Raw genomic sequence first — 22,104 nt, 5'->3', positions numbered from 1 at the left:
TTGTGATTGCAATGGATTCGGTGATATTGATAGGGGAGCGGGAACAGGGGGCGACAGGGCAGGTGAATCAATCCGTCTCACCTGCACCACTAAAATCTATCAACTTTTAAAAGCAGGAGATTTCTACAGGATATTGTTTCTATATTGGGACTGTTGAGACATTGGAGACAAAAGTAATCTTAACATTTCAGATTTTCATCTTGAATACAAATGTTTAACAATCTGAAGGGGATAGAATGAAGCAAGCAAACATAATGAGATCATTGTTGATTTTTTTTTTGCTGCCTTTCAAAGATCAAAATCGAGATCAAATCGGCATTTAAAGACTTACAGGATTCATTCTAATATTCACAGTATATTTTTAAAGCTGTTGATGTTGACAAATGTTTACCTTTGAAATGTAATTCTACAAATCAGGTTATTGCAGACAGCTATCTCAGTTACTAAAAGTGCCTGTAAACACACCTATTGGTTTTAAGACATCGGCTTGGTGTATTAGAACTTGACTGGCCGGCACAGAGCCAGTAAAGCCTGCAAGACCATTTATAGCCAACTATTTAAAAAAACTGATAAGTGGTAGTCATTAAGTTAAGTAGTGCTGTTAATTATTCAATTATAAGGAGCAATATGTGAGATAGCTACTGAATCCTAAAATGACTTTACGAAATCATCAGACATTAAGGAAGCATACCATGTTGAAGTGCTGGCTTCTCAGTCAACACTGCAGCAGCCAGTATGTCCTCCGTCTAAGTTCAGATTTTGATCAAGGTCAATTTTTTTTTTAACAAAAGATTGTAGGCAGTTTTAAGGCACACACACACACACAGGGCTGTTTTGGACGCCCCTCGGTTTGCCAGATGAGACCAGTCATCACAGCAAACCAACAGGTGTTGCAGCGATGGAAGCGAGCAAGTGAACTGGCTCAGATAGAACTCATTCTACCGGACCTAAGAAGCATTTTTCTAAAAAGCTTCCCAACCAGAACATGGAACATCGAAGCTTCAGTGTCTGCAGCAAGGCAACCCGGAGGAGTGGGCGGAGGGAGACAGCCCTCACTGAGGTTTTGAATTTGGACTGCGGTACCCATTTTTAAAAGCTAGGAGTCACAATATTGCTCCTTTGAATCAATTCAAATGAATTAAGTTCGCTGTACTCTTTGTACCAAAAAAATTAAAAGTAAAAAAAAAAAAATTAAAGTACCAACAAATTAAAAGATGCTATTTACGCCTTTGGAAAGTTGCAAAATTTCAGATTTTTTTACTTTTTTTGACCCACTATTTCATTAATTTATTCTGAAAGTTAAAGACTGATGAAAGGCAGATACATTGATAATGATGAAAAAAAACTATCTGCAGCCCTACTCACTTCTTCTCTAGTGGCTAAATGAGAGGCATCACTGATGGTGATGGAATTGATCATTAGTACTGAAATAACCTCGAACCAAGTCATTGGGACGTTCGGTTAAGGGAAAGAGAAATCCAGCATTTGACATAAATGTGAACTGTTCACACACACGAGAACTCCCTGAACTGTTCAAGCTTCTAAATAAAGCATCTTTCATGGACAGTCATTCACTTGTCTGTCAATCCGTCCCTGCGTCACTCATTAGTTCTGCAGAATGAGGAGATCTTTTTTTGGAAACCACACACACTCATGCGCCCACTCGGGAATGATGGGAAATGATGAGAAATGTCTCGAACTGTCTAACGAGCACTTACAAAGACACCTCACAGGGACAGAGCGTACAGTCGACAACTTGTTCTCCATGCTGAGTAACTGAAATCAGCCAAATGTATTAAAAGTGTACGTAGCCTGCTAAGCATGCAATGAGCTTAAGTAAGAACGAGGATGGAGAAAAGTAGTGACACAACTCAACAAAGGCATAAAGATTTAAAGGAAAGACAGGGGGTTGGGGGGGGGGGGGGTCTAGCCTGACTGAAATAAGCACTTAAGAGAGGAGAAATGGGACCACTGGTCTCCATGGCGACTAGTATAGAGTAAGACGGAAGATGAGGGGTAAAGGAGCCGATGGGGAGGGGAAGCGTTCGCCCGTAGCAGAGGATGCACGCCGGGGCCAGGCTCGCCCAAGAAGCCGCGGCAGAGATCGATAGGTTGATTGGGTTCAGCCGTTCTGTGCCCACCGGTGTGTCTGCCCAGGGGCCCGTCTAAAGAGATGGCTGCTCACATCGCATGCTGAACGGCATCACGGCCTCCGAAAAAAAAAAAGAAGAAAAGAAAAACCCACAGAGGAGTGAAGAAAAGACAGGAGGAAGGAGTGCGTGGAGGCCCCAAAGCCACAGAGTTGAAGATATGAAGTGAAGGCTGGTCTCAGAAGAGGCCAGAGAATTAACTACAGCTGTAAGAACAACAGCTGGTAGAGACGGAAAATACTAAATAATAAAGAGTATAAATGGAACGCCTGAGATCAACCCTAACAGAAATATATAAGAGGAGGCGTGGGAGTAAAAATCACTGTTTTACAAGCTAACAATAAAATTGCCCTTATTGTAAATTCTGTTCAAACTAAACTGTTCGCGAGCCGTGACACTTTGAAATTACAACTCTCAAGCAATCTCATGTATAGTTGATGGAACATCAATCACTTAAGCAAACACAAGATTCAGACTTCCATCATCTCCCTCTCAACCACAAACTACAATCACAGAGCTCTGCTATGTAATTATCTGGAAAGTTATCAAAGCTGAAAGTAAAACTGAGAACGGCTCCGTGTTCTTCATAGCCCACTAAGAAACTCTACGTCTTTTATTCTCTTACCTTTTTGTTTTGTTTTTGTGATTGATCATTGTTTGTTCGACAAAGTCCCAATCATTCATTGTTTCCTTCTAGAAAGAGTTTGAAATTTGAAGATATACGCTCATTTGAGTTTGATTAGAACTTTGAAGTCTTATGTCCATCCATTGAGAATAAAACAGGAGCTCTTAGCTTAGCATAAGTATTGTCATGATCGGTTCTTGTTTAGTTCCATATTTGGTTAATTTCAGTGTTTAGAATTCATTTCCTGTTTAATTTTTTATTCATCCCTCGTGTTGCTTTACTCTTTTGGTGTAAAGTTTCTTTTGTGTTTCCTGTTTTGTAGTTCTTGTCCCCGGTGTTTCTTATCTTGTCTTACTTCCTCCCTTTGTCTGGTTTCGCTTCATTTTGATTGCCCTGATTGTCTTCACCTGTGTTGTTAGTCTCACCTGTGTCCCTCTTGTTTTCAGTTTGTCATATATCTATACCTTCCTTGTGTCCCTGAGCCTCTCTAATGGATGCCTGTGAACTTCTGTGTTTTGTTGTGCTAATGTGTTGGTTTGCTGGGTGAAATATTAAATTAAGGTTTGAGGAATGCCGGTCTGGTGGTCCATGAACAGGACATTTTGAGGGTCAAACTCTTAATTTCATATATTCTGGTTTATTCATGTGCTCCGATGTGTCAAGAAATGATCTTTATTTTTGTAAAGAGAAGCTTTTTTAATTTAATTAATACATATAGAGTAAAGACAGGACGTATTGCTGACTGACCCTACCTGGTCTGATTATCCCCTGATTGTCTTAAAGGTACACACACACAGTGATTCTATGAAGATAACAAAGACACAGCCCGCAGCTTGACCAGCAGATATATCTCACTGTCACCGCTATTAACATAAAAAAGATAAAAATCCATCCAGATAATCAAAGAGAGGGGATTTTCTTAAGCAGAATTAAAGTAACCGTGTTCTGTAAAATAGATGTTAATTCAAATCGTCTATCTATAAGTGTGCCTGTGAATAAAAAGGCGTTTTGGTATTTGCAGTATGTTTCAGAGAACAAGATCGAGTGTATAGGCTCATGAAGGCGAATACAGACTCTCAAGAATATAGGCCTAAGAAATAAAAACAGTTTGGATGAGCTTGTTGATTTCTGCAGTTAACAAGCTCATCCAAAATAAAAAAAATCTCTGTGCCTGAGACAAACAATTTAGGACATGTCCGTCAGTGTGCTGGTGTAAAAGCTGAAAACTAAGGACATTTTCTCTATAATTTCATGTCATTTCAGACGTCTTTTTGTACAGTCTCGATTCATTTTAGATGTATTATGGACCAATTTTGGGTCAAAGTTAATGGATAGGACAGCTGATGAGAGACAGGAAATGTTAGGAGAAGAAAAAAATTGCCGAGGTCGGATTCATACTCACGGCCGTTGTGACAAGGTCTATTGCCTCCTCTATGGGGTTCATGACATAAGCTATATGGTCCCCCTTTTTTAGTTTCAGTTAACTAAATGGTTTTTTACATTTTTGTTACAATAATAATTTGGTACTGATGATGGCACACCTCAGAAAACATGGTTGCGTCCAGAATGTCGGTGTCTGATGTATTCTTAACTGTAAAAAAACTTGTTCATAAGGTAATGAGGGTACTCGAATATCACCACTAATGAATATGCCCATCCTTAACACCCACTTTCTGTAGCTTCAGCCTTCGGCACAGAGTGACTTGTTTTTCAACATTTTGAGTTAAGACTCTCCCGAGTGACATCTTACAATTTAAACTAAACACAGTAGATTTGGCGTTTTAAGTTGCAACCTTGAGAAATTGGAGAAACACTGAGAAGACAAGGATTTTCTCTCTTGATCCAGGCGTTTTTCTAAAGCTTTACTTCAGTAGAATTGCTTTCTGACCGCAGGAACAAACTTTTCTTTCCTCTAAACTTGGGTGTCTTTGCCTCGGTAACTTCCCCACCTCTCCTCTCCGCCTCATTGTCATTCTCTCTACTCATAAAAAGTCGGCTACAGCATCTACCACAGCGGGGCTGAACGCTCCGTCCATTTAACGGCAGCGAAAACAATGGAAAAGCCAAAGTGAGTCTCCACAGCTTAAAGTGATTAGATGAGTTTCTCACTAATCCCCACCTTGAGCAGGTAGGAGAACGCTCCCAGGGCTACCAATCGATTGGATACACACACACACACACACACACTTGCACTATAAAACCTGTTCAGCCATCGCCTCATCAAAACAATTCAAGAGACCTGAGCTCATTTTAACTCCACCTCTTTTTTTTTTTTCTTTTTTGTTTCACAAAAAATGGCAATTACGCCCAGCGTATTAACGAAGCTGCCAAACGAAGGGACCATTAAAAGCGCTGACACAAACAGATCGATCGGACATGCATCAAACAGGTAGAGGGATGAGAAAAGGGGGGAAAAAAATCTTTACAGAAGGCAACGGGTATAAAAAAAAAAAAAAAAGGAGAAAAGAGTGAACAAGCAAACACAAACAGACAAACAAGGCATGCTTTGTCCAGGCAGCTGTGACGGGTGTATTCTAAATGGGCCATTACAGCACAAACAAGCAGCGGGCTCATTGATTGTAGGCCCCCTAAGGAGAGGAGTCACCTGAAAAGGCTTTGTGCCCCTCCGGAGGCGGAGATACCTGCATGAAGCAGGAGATTTCATTAAAAAAAAAAAAAAAAAAAGAATCTGATCAATGATGAGTGATTTTTTTGTAAAGGGGCCTGTTTTCTTGTCGTGCTTTCATCGTATGACCGTGGAGTCGGCCGTGTGTGGTGGGCAGGAAGTGGATAATATCAAAACGTATAGTAGGGTGAAATGCAAAGCAAACAGTGTCTGAATTATGGTACACAAAGAAGTAAAATCAATAGTAACCAGAGTAAGCTATATAGAAAACTGATGGCAGCGGTTGCTTTGTAAAGTGTCCAACAGAAGTAACTAATCCATTCATACACTTTTAAACACTGCAGATGAAGCAACAGGAGTGATTCAAGGTTAAGTTTCTCTCCAAGGACATGTTGCTGCATGCAGGAGCCACAAATGCCTACATTTTTCTGACAGCATGGCTTAAAAAAAAACATATTTAAATTCAAAAGTTAATTATTTTGTTCTTTTTCTAAGAGGTTAGAACGCCAAGGAGAGACATAGCCCGATAAGGGAACTTTTTTTGCTTTAGAGTAAAACCAACTGTCTTTTCTAAAGGCCACACAGAGACTTCAGCAATAATAGCCTCCATTTAAATCCATCTGCTGATCATAAATCAATCTCTCAAGTTATGTGTATGAATGGTTAAAAATGGGTAGATGGCTAGCGTTTAAAATGGGTACTGCAGTCCAAATTCAAGAGCTGGAGAGAGCCGTCTCCCCTCGCCCCCCCTTCTCCAGAAAGCCCGCTTCCATTACTGCAACACCGGATGGTTTGTCGTTTGGCTGTTTAACCAAGGGGCGTCCAGACGGCCGTGTTGGGGAGCTTTACAACCACCTACCATCTCTGGTCACAATTCCGCACCAGAATGGAAACTGGCTGCTGCGTTGTTGTCAGAGAAGCCAGCACTTCCACATAGCATGTTCCCTTAATGTCTGATCATATACAGTATGTTGTTTTATGATTTAATTCAGTAGATATCTAACATATTACTACTTTAACTTGAGGTGTTTTGTGCTTGTGTCCTATGCCGTGTTTTGGCACTCTCAAGTTTCCTTGAAAATACTCTTGTCTGAAAGGAATCCTCCAACTATCCACATGGGTATAACATTGATGGTCCAAAACATTATTTAAAAAAGAGCATTTTAATATTCTTCCACCAAGAGTACCCTTGACTTTTATCCCAATATGAGAATCTTAATACCTTACATGAAAAAGAGCATTAACCAAAATTCCAACCCTCGCTTTTAGCCCTGAATATTGATGCTACATGAGATACCATTACTGAGATAAAAGTACAAGAGGCTTAATGAATGCAAAGGATATTTCTTAGACTACGTGCTAGAAATGAGCTGATATATGCAGTGAGATTTATGTAAGGAAGGAGTTTAAATAAATCCTGCAGCATTTTAAAGAAAAATGTGAGGATGTAGCGAAGTGAGCGTCGACCTGTTGAGTGCATCATTCTGAGGGGAATGTACTCAAGGAGAAATTCCTTCACTTAACATTCTCCGTTTTTTGGATGATGAAAAAAAGCAAAGAAATGGCGCACCCGTTAAGGTAAGAGACTCGAGATCAAAAAGCCTCTTTTCTTTACACACAAACCCATTAACAGACGCTGAAACGGGAAGTCCAAAACTTAGGCAAGTATATTGGCTGAAGTGCACGCTCACATGGATACAAATAAGAGAATGGACTTACCAAAAGCTTTTGAAGGGTGTGTTGATTTCAAAGCCCCTGCGGTCAACTTCTCTTATATTGGCAGCAGTCAGTTCCACCTCAGCAATAGCAAGGCCTGCTTTATAGTCCTGAAAAGCACGGACAGACAGACAAGTGAACAACAGATTTAAAAAGAGTAAACACAAGAGGTCGTTATACTCCTTTGTTCACGTTTTTATTTTCTGTATGTTGTAATTTGTTGATCTAAAGCCCCGTCTGTGAAAAGTACTACATCAAGTTGCCTTACTTATAGCTTTCTATTTGGATACTTTAAATATTTAAAGATACAATATGTGGATTCCGCCACCAGGGGGCCCTCAAACAATACTACAATAACAAAAGATGACGTCGAGGCTAGCGGGGAATCATGGGAGTTTGGAGCAGTTTCACTCACACTAGCCGCAGTCATTTCTCCTATGTTATCAAAAGAATAGGAAGCAGGAGGTAAGCAAGCTAGCTTGTTGTTGATAGCTGTATGAACCAGCTAAAAGTAATATATTTTGTCTAAAAATGGCAATTCATCGTTTTCGCTAAATGGTTGTGTTAATAGCTATGGGATGCTGGTTTAGCTCACTGGCTAAATCGCTTGTCTTTGAAGTTGTATAGCCCTTGAAGCAGCAGCCTCATCCATTCACCAGATATTCATCCCTGTTTCTGACTCTACCCACTGACCTGTTCTCCCAATAACATACCAGTCAAGCCATTTCCTAGTTTCCAGTCTGTTTAGCTTAACAGCTGTCAGCACAACTTTCTTACTTAGCACACAGTGTAAAACATGGATAGTCTCTGTGACGTAACCCAATGGTTTCTTAAGCGGCGTCACACCACAGGTATCCCCTAGTATTTAAGTCAACTGGAAAGAGACCCAGGAACAAACCCACAACTGAGGTAACATTATCAAACTGACCAAGGAACACCTTCAAAAGCTCCACGAGGGGTTTGAGGAAGTGGAACCTAAAGGTTATAGGATTATGATGAAGTTATACCAGCTTGAAAATATGTGTTAAAAAATGTCAATAAACTATTCAAACCCTCCAAAAGAGAAACTTTTTTCCTAAAGGGCCTTGTGAGTGTCATGGTTCTTCATTGGACACCAGCTAAAGGCACTTTTGGCAAAATTAGAGGCCATCCCTAATAAGGTGGGAGCAACAGGTCACCTCATTAAAGTCCAAACTGTTTTTTTCACATAGGGTCTTGAATGTCATTTGGCGTAATGAAAACTAACAAACACTCCAGTGCCACTCTCACTCTCGGCTTCGCTGCTTCCTCTTGACGGTGTTTTCTTTCTTTTTTTTTTTTTAGGAAATGCCAGGGATAAATGTGAAAGGGCTGCTGGAAATAGTTTGTGACAGACCAATAAAGCAGCAAACACTCATTGGGTTTTCTCCTTCTCACAAATGACGCACAAAAAACCAAGTCAGTGTGAGTGTGTTTTTTTTAAAAATAAAAACCAAGAGAGGATACAGTGTGCGCTATTGTGTGTACACCTGTGTGAAAACAGCAAAGCTTTGCGGAAGGTCCATCTGGGGAATCAGAGCCAACCCCAAGCGTTCAGCCTCGATGTTTTCTACGGCCCATTTCAGAAATAGGGGTTAGAGCAGAGGCACTGTTTTCATAAGCTCCTCTATAACTCTGCATCACATCGCACCCCTCGCTTCACCCTCAACACTCACTGCTGTTTAGACCATTTTCTATAGCCTTGAGCTCTACCAAAGCCAGAAAAAAAGAAAAAACAGACAGCCAAGACAAAAGAAGTGCACCTACACCCACACACGAATAGGCACAACGGAAAGAAAAAGAACACAATATCACAATACAGAAAAACACACTTTTCCTCCATCGCTGAGCCAAAAAGAGTGAGTCAAAAGATAGGGGAGAGAAAGAAACACAAAGGAAGGGGAAGGAGGGAGAAGCATACGCGGGAGAAAGAAAAAAAAAAGGTCTTGGTAATCCTCAGTGAGAGTGGGTGAGACGGGTGAGTGGGGTCAGCTGAACAGTTTACAGAAAGACAAGTGTGTGAGTGTAGAAAGAGCAAGAACAAAGCAGGATCGGCGCCAATACTCCTCAACAGCGAATTACACAAAAAAAAAAAAAAAAAGCAAGGCACGCTAAACGCTGCCATGCTGTGCCAGCTATAAAGCATGTGCGCTTTCTTCCTTTTTTTTTTTCAGAGGGAACTGTTCTTCACCAGCAAAAACAATTTACACTAATTACACCAAACAAAGAGAAGAAAGTGAATCGACACCATCTTTGTTGATTAGGCGCTTTTTGGGAATACATGGCCCAGCAGAGCAAAGATGTGCATGTACGTCTCTTGCAGAATTCTTCATCTAATTAGCTACAAACTCGTCAGAGCAGCCAAATTTTTTGCAGATTGAAACACATGGAGGAAGTCAAATAAACATTAGCATGCGGCAGGATTTCCAACCTGATCTTTCAGTACTGTGCTGGTCGGTTCAATTGGGGCTAATGTCGTCAAAATCTTCATTTTAACCATCATTAGCCCCAATTAGACTACTTCAAACTAATTTAGAGGACTGTGGTGAGAAGATTCAAGCAATTACTCTCCTTTTCCCAGCAGTTCTGCAAACGCTATCAAGTCAAGAGAGTGGATCCGAAAACCTAACGGCAGGCTACAGCGTGGGGAACTCAGATTCTGTGAAGCCTTTTTTAGTAATTAAGACCATCTGAGCTCAGAAGAGGACGACAGAAAGAGACAGACAGAGGGAGAGAGATATAGAAAAGGCGAGAGAGCGGTAGAGTGAGACAAGTGAAATCCATCGTACGGCCAGGTGCTAAATGAGCTAAAAGTTTTGATGTGAGGGCTCGGAAGCAGCATGAGCTCCACTTTCTACCCTATCAATTAGAACAACCTACAGTTATGGCCCCTTTCATCTTCTTAAATCAAGTGAGTTCAAATGTTTGTAAGATCCATGCCAATGCAGGGAATTTAGAACGAGAAATAAGATCAACTGGGGGTTCTCTCTGTCTGTCTCTGTTGTTTGTTCCATGCTCCTTACCACTTTTGTTTTTTTTGCTCATCAATGTTGGGTCGATGTGAATTAAAGACGAGTATGGTCCAGAGCTCTATGTGTTGGCATTCTCTTCAAGTTGTTTGTTTGGTTTGTGCATTTGTTTGATGAAAATGAAAGCTAGTAGTTAATGGACACGGCTGATGGCTATCCACCAATGGGCGCTTCCTGCTTGAGGTTTTCTTCCGGTTAAATTAAAGGGTTTTCTTGCCACTCCTTCCAAATGCTTACTCACGGTGGATAACTGTTGGGTCCCTCTAAATAACATATACAAGAAACTGGTGAAGACTTTTTTTTTTTTCAAAGCAAAGCAAGATGACTTTTGTTGCCTTTTGGTGCTGATATTAAAGGATTGATTGATTGATTAAATGCAACTATAAACTAAAGAAATGTAAGAGTCCCTTTTTACACTAAATGTACATAAATGGGGGAGAATGGCATCTTTACTGTATGTGCGCATACATTCATGAGATTTTCCCACCCGCCTGGCTTCCTACTCTGAGAGGGCAAAGCAGTCACCTATACCTAATGACCCTCATCCCTCTCAGGCAGCCAATTAGAGCTCTAGGTGTTAGCAAGCGTCCAGCCCTCGCCTCTCGTTACCTACCCAATCTGTGCTGTGGCCTCCTGCCCTCTCCAATTAATTCGCCAAGGATGGGGGGGGAGGAGAGATGGGGAGAGGAAAGAGAGGTATTAGAGGTAAAAATAACTCGCCCAATTACAACAGCCGAGGGGTAGGTGGCAATAATGGTGCTTATTTAAAGGGGAGAGGGGGGAAATGTCCCAGGGCGAAAATGAGAACGAATATGTGATTTTATGTACTTCAAGTCCACACATCATCAAAGAGCTTTTTCAATTCAAAGAGACCAAAAAATTAAGTTAAATTGAGAAAAACACCAGTGTGTGAAAGAAAATGGGTTTTCTCTCACACCTTAAAATGAGTAACCGAACCCTGTAAGTGCTGAGCAAAAGGCCCACTCTGAATATTCAAGCCATGCATCCAATTATGATTTCATTCAAAGCTCCCCGACCTCTTATTGTATGAGTCAGTCACTCCGCAGCGCTGACACAAAGAAGCCAGATGAGTAAAAAGGTGGCCTCTACCTCTACTTCCAATCCCATGTCCACTCAGCAGCTTAAGATACTCTAAAAGCATGCAGGCTGAAAAAAAAGGAGAGCAACACCTGGAGGTATGAGGGGTTTAAAAATCACACACTCAATGGAGACAAAAGACTTTTGATTATTTTGAAATTCAGGCAGAGGAACTGTGAGGTCAGGGGTAGTGACCATAATAAAAGAAGCAGAAGACAAACATTTTTTGAGTTTATTTGATGAAAAAGAGATAAAGAGATAAATAATCAATGACCTTAAAACCTGACCTTAAGACCTTAAGGTCTGTGATTGTCATTCCTGTTTTGAACCATTTTGAGTCGGTCTGATTTCAGAAGAATGGATTGTATGGGTCTGGCTGCTGCTTTGGTGCAAGTTTAGAATGGGTAGTTATTTGGCAAAAATAGGTCCTAAGGTTAAGTTTGATACCAAATGAGTATAAAGCAATAACTGGCCTGGGTCCAAGCATGAATTGCATTCTTGTTCCAAAAGAAATCCTAGCGAATAGGTTTCCAACAGGCTAGCTAGCAAGACAGCAATTGGGGTTTTGGGTTTGTTTAATCCGTCCAACACATTTTTGCCCCAACTGAAATGTTTTACCAGCCACACATTGATTGACATAAAACATTGTAAGACCTTAACGATCAACAGAAGCTAAACCCCTTTGACCTTGTGGAATGCAAGACTTTTCTCCCAGCTCAAACACCAGGTAATTCTCTCATTTTAAATTAAGTTTTGGTCCAAAAATCTACAAAACAAATGGATTAATGGTATGTTCTATTTGATCTTGGAAGTCGGAAATTCTGAGTTGTCGGTCTAAAATGTCATGAGGAACGCCCCCCCTGACAGTGGAGGTCCTACTTGGAAACTCTGACAACCTTCAGTAGCCCAATTTAGAAATCCAACATGGCTGCTACGTGCATCAAAAGTAACGTTTAAGCTATGACCACTGTTGATTAGCAATTTAGCGGTCTGTTTGAGGAATTAGATCAATTACACCAATAGTATCGTGCAAGTTCTAGCTGTTGTTGGGCCACGCAGGCTTAGGACAGTCAAACAATGGACTTGGGCCTGCACCTCTGTAAAAGCCTCATTTGAGTTATTCACTGAGATCACAAAGAGGCCTAAAAGGACTCTTAATCCCAGAATCCCCTGCGGTACTTCACACCTACGCGTCAAGTAAGGGGGGACCGGAACCTCTCTCTTCTCATTGGAGGTAGACCCCCATGGAGCAGGCCAGGCTACAAAGCTCCAAGACTTCCATTGCTCTCTCTCTTTCCACGTGCTGACTTCAAGTGTTCGGAGAAACTCAGTGAGAGTTCAGACGCCTCTGAACCAGAACGGACAGAAGATCTGCTCCATCGCCGGACTCTTTTCCTTTCACCAATTGCGGGCAAAGCGATTCACAAGTGAGGCTTAATTAGGTCTGGGCAGAATTAGCTTTAGAGAGTGTTTTTAACAATTGTTGATCGAAGCAGAAACTGTAATTTTTATCTTTGTTGGACCGCTGCGTCCTGAGTTTTAACTGTTTAAAACTCTTGTTGTTGTTTCGGACCGCTGCGTCCTATATGTGTTTATCGTAACAGCGTTATAACCGGGAATTACTCTTCTGATCAGAAAGACCAGTGTAAGCCGTATTAACTTGAATTTGGCCATTGGTTTGTTTCTGTGAATGAAGGGAATTACTCCGAGTTGTGGCGTGGGATTCGGACTGTGATCCGGCCTCTTCAGGCACGCATTTCTCTTTTATCCGCTTTTATCCTCTTTGATCCCCCTTCTACGAACAGACACCACACATATTCCTGTGTAAACGTACATCTGGAGACTAACTCCACCACTGCGCCATTACGCACAGAGATCTGTACACTCGCGGCTATCCAGACGCCTCAGAGACACAGATCGTGTAGGGCCGAACTCGGTCTCTTTTAAACATTAAGGCCACATTAGGTCTTTGTTAGGTGTGCGCCATCGGAAGGGCGACCACGTGGGACGAAGTAATCTCCCCCCCCCCCTCTCTCTCTCTCTTTCATCCACACACACACACACACACACACACACACACAGGTTTGTATGGTGATTCTATGACACCTCGCAAGTCAAAACTGTAGACTAGACAGAGAGACAGCAAGCAGCCACTTCCGTCTTTTACCTCTCTATTTCTCACTGTCACGCACACACGCACACACGCGCACACACACACACACACACACACACACACACACACACACACACACACACACACACACACACACACACACACACACACACACACACACACACACACACACACACACACACACACACACACACACACACACATATTGGTGTTGCTTTGTTTAAATACATTCTGTTATGATTTAAGAGAGCAGTTGTTTGTGGTTACTGGTGTATTTGCATTGTGATATAAACTGGGTGCGAAGGCTTTGTGTACGGATTTCACGCCTTCAATTTATTAAATCTAGTTATTAATTATTAATAATATTAGTAATTAAATAAATAATTTTAAACTGATTTGAGTGATATTTTGGTTATATTTATCAGGTTGGTGCCCCAAAACGAGATTAAACATAGTTTAATGATATTTTATTTATATTATTAATAATTAAATATAATTATTAAAGAATATAACCAAAGTTGACTTGATACAACCCCAACACTGTAGACATGTTGTCATGTTATTTTCGCGTGCAAGGTATGAAGTAGTGTGTTGTTATCGCCTGGTGTTAGCTAACAAAACAAAGATACTCCTGGAGTTCAGGGGTGGAAATGGATCGCACCATAACCTCTGCCATGAAACTTAACTATTGTTAGCATGCAATCATCCTAAACATGAATGACAAACATAGTCAACTTGCTTAAATCTTCATGTTACTGTATTTCGTCAATGTTAGCATATTAGCATGAAGAGAATAGGATGATAAAACGTTGCTGTTGAAAACAACAACAGAGAAACATTAACCAACTTGTTTTAAAGCTCTATTCTTTGTTTTTTCTAGCCCAAAAACATTACTGTTAACACTCTTTTTAGCATGCTTTTCTGCATCCAGGTCGCGGTTTTAGCAAAAAGGCTACGATACAGTCCTTAACAAATTTAGCTGCTAACTAAAATAAACACACTGGACTATTAAGCAGCCAATGAGTCACGCATTTTGTTCCGGAGTTGTGGGAAACCCAAGGAAGTGTAAATAAGCGCCTATGTTCAATAATGAACAGAAACACCACCATAAATAATGCTAATGTTCTTCTCTCTCTGAGCACTGTGCAAATAAGCAGCTGTTAGCTAACACATTCACCATATCATCTTTAATATGCCAGGAAGCAGAAAAAAAAACAATAAATAGTCTCAGCAATGACTTGAGGCACTTATCAAATATAGCAGAGCTATAGTATAGTGTAGCGTACTTGAAATCCACAGACTTTCTTTCAGCAATCAGTCATTCTGAAAAGAAACAAATCTCATCACAAGCTGAGGGCCTTGATGACTCGCTCTTCTGTCACAAACTGCAAAAGGGCCTTGCAGACTTGGGATGATGTTAATTGTAACAAGGAAGATGTTGAGAGGAGCAAATGAGAAAGAGATTTAATTAAAGTAGAGATTAATTAAATCCTCTGTCAAACTGTTATTGTATACAGAGAGTACCTTCACACAAGCGAGGCCTATGTGGAACTTTTGCTAAGTAGAAAGTTAAGCCACACAAAGATATCTGATGAGGATTTTTAAAAGGCAAAGCTGGGTTCGAAGAAGATACACTAAGAAATGTGATCATCCAATGATTTTATAATCCCTCAACTATAGATTAAAAAAATAAAACAAAGAAAGACCACCAGATTAGTAAAGTTAGTCATATCTTTAGGTAAAGGTACTCTGCTAGAATATGTTTTCCAAGAAATGTCTTCTTTAACTATATCTGCACTTTAAGGCCCCGTGTCCACTTAGCATTTTTTTTCCGGGCAGAAAAGCGCTGGGTGTGAACTCTGGAGGGTTTGCATAAAGTAGAGGGACGGTGTTGACAACGTCCGCTGCTACACTGCTACAGCATGTGGCTTATTACTGCAGGTTTTGTATTTCAGATCGTTTTTGTCTGATCAGAGATGGAGAGAAGAGGAATGTGGGTACAAGACACGATCCGGCGGAGGCAAAAGTACTGGGAATATCTTATATTTAGAAAGAGTGCCAGTGACTCAACAGCGCCTTTCTGAAAAATTGAACAGTAAGTCAACACAGGCTGACTTACTTAATCACTTATTTGTAATTTGTTGTATTGCGTGCCACCTCCCCAACTCCTCGAATGATTACCACATAAATTATTAGGACAGTAAGTACCTTGCTCACAGGATCGTGTAGCGTTGTAAGAGCAGGTGATTTGTGCGTCAAACTAAAAGAGGGGGCCAAAATTTCTAAATATTCAATTTTTCTAAACACACACCTGTAGAAAGGTCCTCTTTGTGGTCAGTAAATGTACTTGGTGAAGTGCATGGGACACAAGTGAAGTAAAATGACATAGAAAGTCATGGAAAAAGAAAAAAAGGACAGCTTGCCTTCTAAGGCATAGATGTAAAGAGCGACGACACTGCAGTTAACTGAAACTTTGTGGATTTTTGTGTGATTTGAGTGCATTCTATAGCCTCTTTTTTTTTTTTTTTTTTTTTTTACTAATGTTACAGTTTTGTTGTACAAAAATCTGTACTTCCACTTGAGCATGTGCGTAATTTCACCACATGTGAAAAAACTACCGGATGTAACACTTTTGAGAGGTGAAGAGACAGTGAACAAGATGCTCCGGTTGTTACCTGCAGTGTGAGGAGATCTTCCTCATGAGTAAACTTGTGAGTGTGACACACTTTGTACATGGTCCGACTTTCTTTACCGTTGTGTTTAAATGACCTTAAACACAGCTTCATCACAGGACTTTCGCTCCATGAGGGATGGTGTAAGGGTGTTGAAGGAGGAGCTGGGAGGATGATGTTTCCAATAGCTCGTTCATCATCTTAGATTAAATACTCCACTCCACTGAACTCGAACGGGGCAACGGTCTACCTCCCTCTCTGCTCTCTTGCTCTTCATCACTCTCTCCTTTTTTTTCTTCCAAACCGCCGACGCTCATTTCTCACACTCCTGACCTCTGCACTGTCGCGCTCCTTCCATCCCTTTCACTTCATCTTTTCCACTTCTATCTCTTTGTGTCTGTCTCTTATTCTCTTGGTGCTCATTTTCCGGCTCCCTTCCTTTCTGCATAAAAAATAAAAAATCCCGTCGCTGCTTGCTGCTGCATTTATGCCGAGGATTTAGTTTGTAAGCTGAAATAATACAATTAATTTGCTCTCTCTCTGATTCTCTCTTTCCCTCCGTTTCTCCCGCTGTCTCAGATCAAGGAAGTGGAAATGTGCTGACAAGGAGTGAAACCCAAAAGAGAATTCTAACAAAGATGTTTGTTCACGCTAATGAAGAAAATAATGAAAGGCAAACAACAAAACTAAAAGAGCGAGCGAAACAAAATGAGAGGCAAGGAGGGATGGAAATGAGTTGGATGCGTGCTGCATTATCAAATATGCACACAAGTACGTGTGAGGCACTTCAAGAAACTGTATCACTGAGTTTGTGACTATCTCTCCATCTCAGATAGGGTATCTTACTGCCGGGACAGGAAGAGGCAAAGAAAAGAGTCTCTGTACGTGAGCCGGGACTATCAGGGCCTAATTGGATTCACATCAAATAAGAGAGACTCAAAGAGAAAGTCTTGGTAAGAGAAAACTTATCTTTTCTTTATTCTGCAGTTTAAGGGAGATGTAAGTTATCAAAAAAAAGTGTACATATATCTGTAAAAGTGCACAATAAAACTTAAAAAGTAGGACTTCTTGGATTCTTTGGTCGTGTATAACAAAGAGCCTTCAGTTCTCCCTGAAAAGAATACAAAGCACTTTGACTTAGTATGCTAATGCTAATACTTTAGCAGCATGTCTTCTTCTCGTTTAGCTTATCAATATCAGTTAACTATCCATAAGTCCAAATTAACCTGTAAAACAAGTCAAGGGAATACATATAAGGAATAGTTTAACATAATTCTGAGAGTAACCCGAGACAAGTAGCCTATGGCGTAGTGTGGTGTGAGGGCCAGGAGGCTGTTAGCTTAGCCAGCACAAAGAAAAAAACAGCCAGTTTGACTCTTTTGAAGTTGAAAGTTAGCAGCACCTACATATAGCAGCATTTAACATGTTCTATGGATTTGTTTGAAGGAATAGTTCAGCATAATACTAAGTGCAGAGCGTGAGGCTGTTAGCTTAGCTGGCATAAACATTGGGAAGACACAGCTAGCTCAGCTCGTTACAAAGTTAGTCATTAGTTCGTCATTCTTTGACATTTTGTATTTCATATGTTTTCAAGTAAGTAAACATTAAAGGCCTTTTTAAGTTAATTGTCTTGAACTAACTCTTGGCAACAACATTTAGCAAGCTGAGCATAAAAAATGAAGGGTAGACAGAAACAGCTATGCTTACTCAAAAAAAACCATTTTGAAATACATCTTCCTTCACCATGAAACATCACTAAAACTCAAAATCTCAATCCAAATCCACAGCAACCTCTTGAACAAACACTAGCAGTTTTACACTTCAATTGTTTTTTGTAGGAAGCTAAGCTAAGGCTTGAGTGTGGCCTTTACCATCCTATCCAACGATGCCAAAAGCTAAAAAAAAAATATATATATATTGTATATCCTGCACATTTTTTTAAGGTTTCCTTTTAGTGATATATCTTGGGGATCTCAACTTGGCAACGATTTATTTCATTGCTAAACTCAAGCGTTTGGAACACATTGTTTTCTGTATCTGGAAGCAACCTGTGCTTTTACAACGTTTACAACTCTAGTCTAAAAGTCTGGATATCTCATCCTCTGCTCGGTCGATTTCATCATGCAATCAATACTGTCGATATTTGAAGCTCAAGCTTCCAACCCACATCAGCCAGAGAACAGTCAGAGAACTGAGCTACAGACAAAACTAACCTTTATGTGACCGCATGTAAAAAAAAAAAAAAAAAAACACAAACAAAAACGTGCAGGTTAAATGTTTTTCATATTAATACTAAATCTTGTCTGATAATGGCTGTAGAATAAGTTAATCATTGATTTGAATGCAAAAGAGCAAACGTTTAGAGGAAAAAAGGCTTTTCTCAGTCGAGCTCCAATTGTAGAGTGTGGATATGCTATTATATGCACAGTGACAAATGAAACACACCTTTCAGCAGCAACCTACATGGGCTGTAATGACTCACTTGTTTTCAACAGGAGGAATATGTTTCTGGGGATATGATGGAGTTCTGGGCCGTGTGAGGTGGATGTGCAGTCTGTTCAGAACACTCAAAATCAGTAAACATGAAAGGCTTTTTTAAAGACAATTGTCTTCAACTAACTCTTAGCAACAACAGTTAGCAAGCTAAGTTAGCTAAACATAAAAAAACAAAGGGTACTAGACAGAAACAGCTAGGCTTACTAACCCTAACCCCCCCCCCCCCCCGTCAATTTCTCTCCTCTGGTCGTTATTTCTCCTAATCCTGCACTGTCCTCTTCGAAATACACATACACATAAATACTTCCTTCCAGTAACAGAACTAAAAATCATATTATTTGAGATGAATTAAAAGTCAAACAAGCCCACAAGTTAGTGTTGGGTTTGGATTGTCCCTAAAGGCCACACCTGGTCAAACCAGAGGACCACTTCAGCTGTTTAGGGGAGACTTATGGCCCAAAACACTGACAAGCGGTTGAAACAAAAGAGGTACTCAGTGCATCAGAGGATCACTTGGTCTGACCTGAGAGGTTTTTGGATGATGCTTGGGAGTGTCTCTTCAGAGCACAAAAATTCATTCTGAACAAAGGGTGAATTGGCACAGATTTAAAAAAAGGCTACTGCCACACTAGATTGTACTGAACTGTGGTCCAGTTGATGAGAAAATAATTCAAGCAAAGCAGACAACTGTCCTCATAGTCATTATGAGTCAGTGATAAGTGTTGATTTTTAAATACCTGCCACTTTAGCAGACCCTGATCATTACCTGTCATGTCAATCTGTGTCAAAGGAAAACCTGAAGTCAAAGATTTACATTGAACTGGTATATTTTAATATATTATATTTATATATATATATAATATATTAATGAGCAGAGTCGACTTCACCCAGTCCTTCCTGTGTGCTAGCATGAGCGTGTACCACCAAAAATAGAGCACATCGTGTGCAGCATTTTAATATATATTTAGTTTTTGCATACATTCATGAACTTCTTGATATCTTTCATGACTACCTCCATCGCTGCCTCATCTGCTTCAAATACGCTGTGATTATCATCCTTCCTCTTTTCAAACAGGAAGCTGTCATTCTTTAGAGAGGAAGTCCCGGCGGTGTTGGAAGTACCTGTTCTGTTTTGCAGAGCCTGACTTTACTCCCCGCCAGGGATGCCAGCACTCTGCTTTTGTAACCGCGGAGCTCCAGCAGGCCTCGCTTGTTTGTAGAGGAGGGGGGGCAGGGGAGGCTGTTGGAGCGCTTCTGGGAGCCGCAAGCGGGGGGGCGCGTGGACGACTGAAGAGTTTCCATCCACTCCTGGCGTTCCCCTGTGGACACGTGCATGAGTGAAAGACAGAAACGTTAGGAAAAAAAAAAAGAGAGATGGATGTTGCATGTGGTGCATGTGAACAGAAAGTGAAGCGGAAATAAAGAAGGCCAGAAACAGAATGGCACAGAAAGATATCAGGGCATCTTAAAGTCTTTGAACCATAGCCTTAATACATAATTTTTGACTTCACCACACTGGCTTTTGGCTGCTGAACCTCCATTTCAAACTGATACAGAACATTCCAGTCTTAAGGATAAGTAATTGAAACACTGTATGAGCTATGATTGGTGAAAATTAACTTAGCCGCTGGGAAAAAGAACCTTGCTAAGATACCCTGCAAAGCTGAAAAGTGCAAAGTCTAGCACTACGGATATAGATAGCTGCCACACTGAGATTTGCGAGCTTCAAGCTAAATATGGCAAGACTCCAACACGCCACTTAATTAAAGATATAGTTAAAAAGTACGGCTTCTAATGAGACTCAGCCACAGCTCTGTGAATCTGTTAATACTGTGAGTCTGCGGGGAACCAATGATGGAAAAAAGGTGTGAAGACTTTTCATAGAGCAGATTATTTCAGCCGTGAACGAGTAATCACTTTGAATTGTTGTGATAAAAACGGCAGCTGGCTTGTTTTGTCGTAAGAGCAAAAAACTGTTCACTAAGCCTCATGAAGATTTCATTCTCAACACAGTATACTAGAATAACCGGAGGATTTACTGCAGGATGTTTTGTCATTTTTGGAAAATAACCTAAATTACAAAAGTTTAAAAAAAAAAAAAGCATCTCTTTCAATTCTTGTCCAAAATTAAAAATTGCAGTTAGTGCTTTGCAATGGTAGCTAGCTGACAAATAAGGATACGATTAGTTCTATATATTGACTGAATCAATGTGTGGATTATACTTAACTGCTAACAGTTAATGATATCATGCTAAGAGGCTAAAGGTAAATGACCAGGAACATTGTTCAACTACTTTATAATCCGAGCAAAGTACAATATAGACAACATTGTTCTTGTTTAGTAGTGTACAGCTATCATTCCAAGTATTAAAGTAAAAAATGTTAGCTCAAAATATTACTTGAACATTTGTGTTGAACATTTAAATACAGATGGCTTTTTTGGGGGGGAAACTGAGGTTTAACTGTGAGAAAACCATACTGTTAGCAAGGCCTATGCTATGCTTGCTGGAGTCCACCTTTAAGCCAGTAAATTATTTGCAGTATAAAGCTGGGAATGTTAGCTCTACTTCTGAGCACGTCCAGGACCAGCCTCTGCACAGTGGATGTTATAAAAGTAACCTGTAAGAAACGCTAGCTTTGCTTCTGCAGGCAGTAAGCTAGTTAGCCATACTGTATATGCTAACGTTTTAATCTTATGTTTGAGCACACTAACTTTAAATATACAAACTTTACATTTCTGATCTATTTCTGCTTTTGTGAAGGCCCAAAACAGGCGCCAAAATCCAAGCTTCAAATGTACTGTAGTATCAACTAGTATCAACCGAATGTTTACAGAGAAATCAAAAGCTTGACTAGCCTGCAGTGCCTAGTTTTGATTGCTAAGCAATGATCTCTTCAGGGGGCTGTACTCTAACTTAGACTTCACATGTCTGGCATCTTCAAAATGACTTGTCCTTGAACAGGACACTGAATCTCAAGCTTTTTCATCAATCACCCGGGAGCTAAACGTGGTTCGGTGAATCATGTTCCATCCAATGTTTACGTTCAAAGACATTCACCTAAAAGGCCTCTCGCATATTTGTCTCTAGCACTTTTCAAACTGACATGAAAGCAGACATGAAACCGGCACTGTAAAGCCCATTCCCTCACCACCCAAGACACGGCGCTATCAAAGCCAGCAAAGTGGAAGCACAAAAGATACCAAAGGATTGTAAACACAAGCACTAACACGCACATCACAGGTCCAAAGCAGCACCTGCTGTGGTAACTGTTCAATACAAGACAGAGAAAAATAAGAAAACAAAATCAAGTCTGTACAGGCTGATATTTTAGCTCATAAATCAGCTAGGATGGACCTGCAAATTTAACAACTGTGGATTATCGACTCATCGTTAATACTTTGAGACAAGAGCTCTCCTTCTCCAGAACAACTTGACTTTGTCATTTTGGATACCTACAGTATGAGAGTCATCAAACAACATGGAAATCTTTTTGAATGTTCCCCAAACAAAGATCTTTATTCCCAGTGATTCTTCAGCA

At 40.4% G+C, this 22,104-nt stretch overlaps 1 protein-coding gene across 3 annotated transcripts in view; it reads right to left on the bottom strand.

Annotated features, from left to right (window-relative positions):
* Window positions 1-22,104, bottom strand: part of arap2 (ArfGAP with RhoGAP domain, ankyrin repeat and PH domain 2) — a 139,322-nt gene that overhangs the window by 79,729 nt on the left and 37,489 nt on the right. For all 3 annotated transcript variants that reach the window (XM_020629236.3, XM_020629234.3, XM_065950534.1), the window contains 2 exons: window positions 19,687-19,883; window positions 7,121-7,227 (listed from right to left, as the gene is read on the bottom strand). In XM_020629236.3, the coding sequence (XP_020484892.2) occupies window positions 7,121-7,227; window positions 19,687-19,883 (304 nt within the window). The remainder of the gene's footprint in view (window positions 1-7,120; window positions 7,228-19,686; window positions 19,884-22,104) is intronic.

The sequence above is a fragment of the Labrus bergylta genome, chromosome 22 (assembly GCF_963930695.1).
Source record: "Labrus bergylta chromosome 22, fLabBer1.1, whole genome shotgun sequence".
In the NCBI taxonomy this organism is placed as follows: domain Eukaryota; kingdom Metazoa; phylum Chordata; class Actinopteri; order Labriformes; family Labridae; genus Labrus; species Labrus bergylta.
Note: the sequence above shows the minus strand (reverse complement) of the source record. Positions and strands in the feature narration are given on the sequence as shown.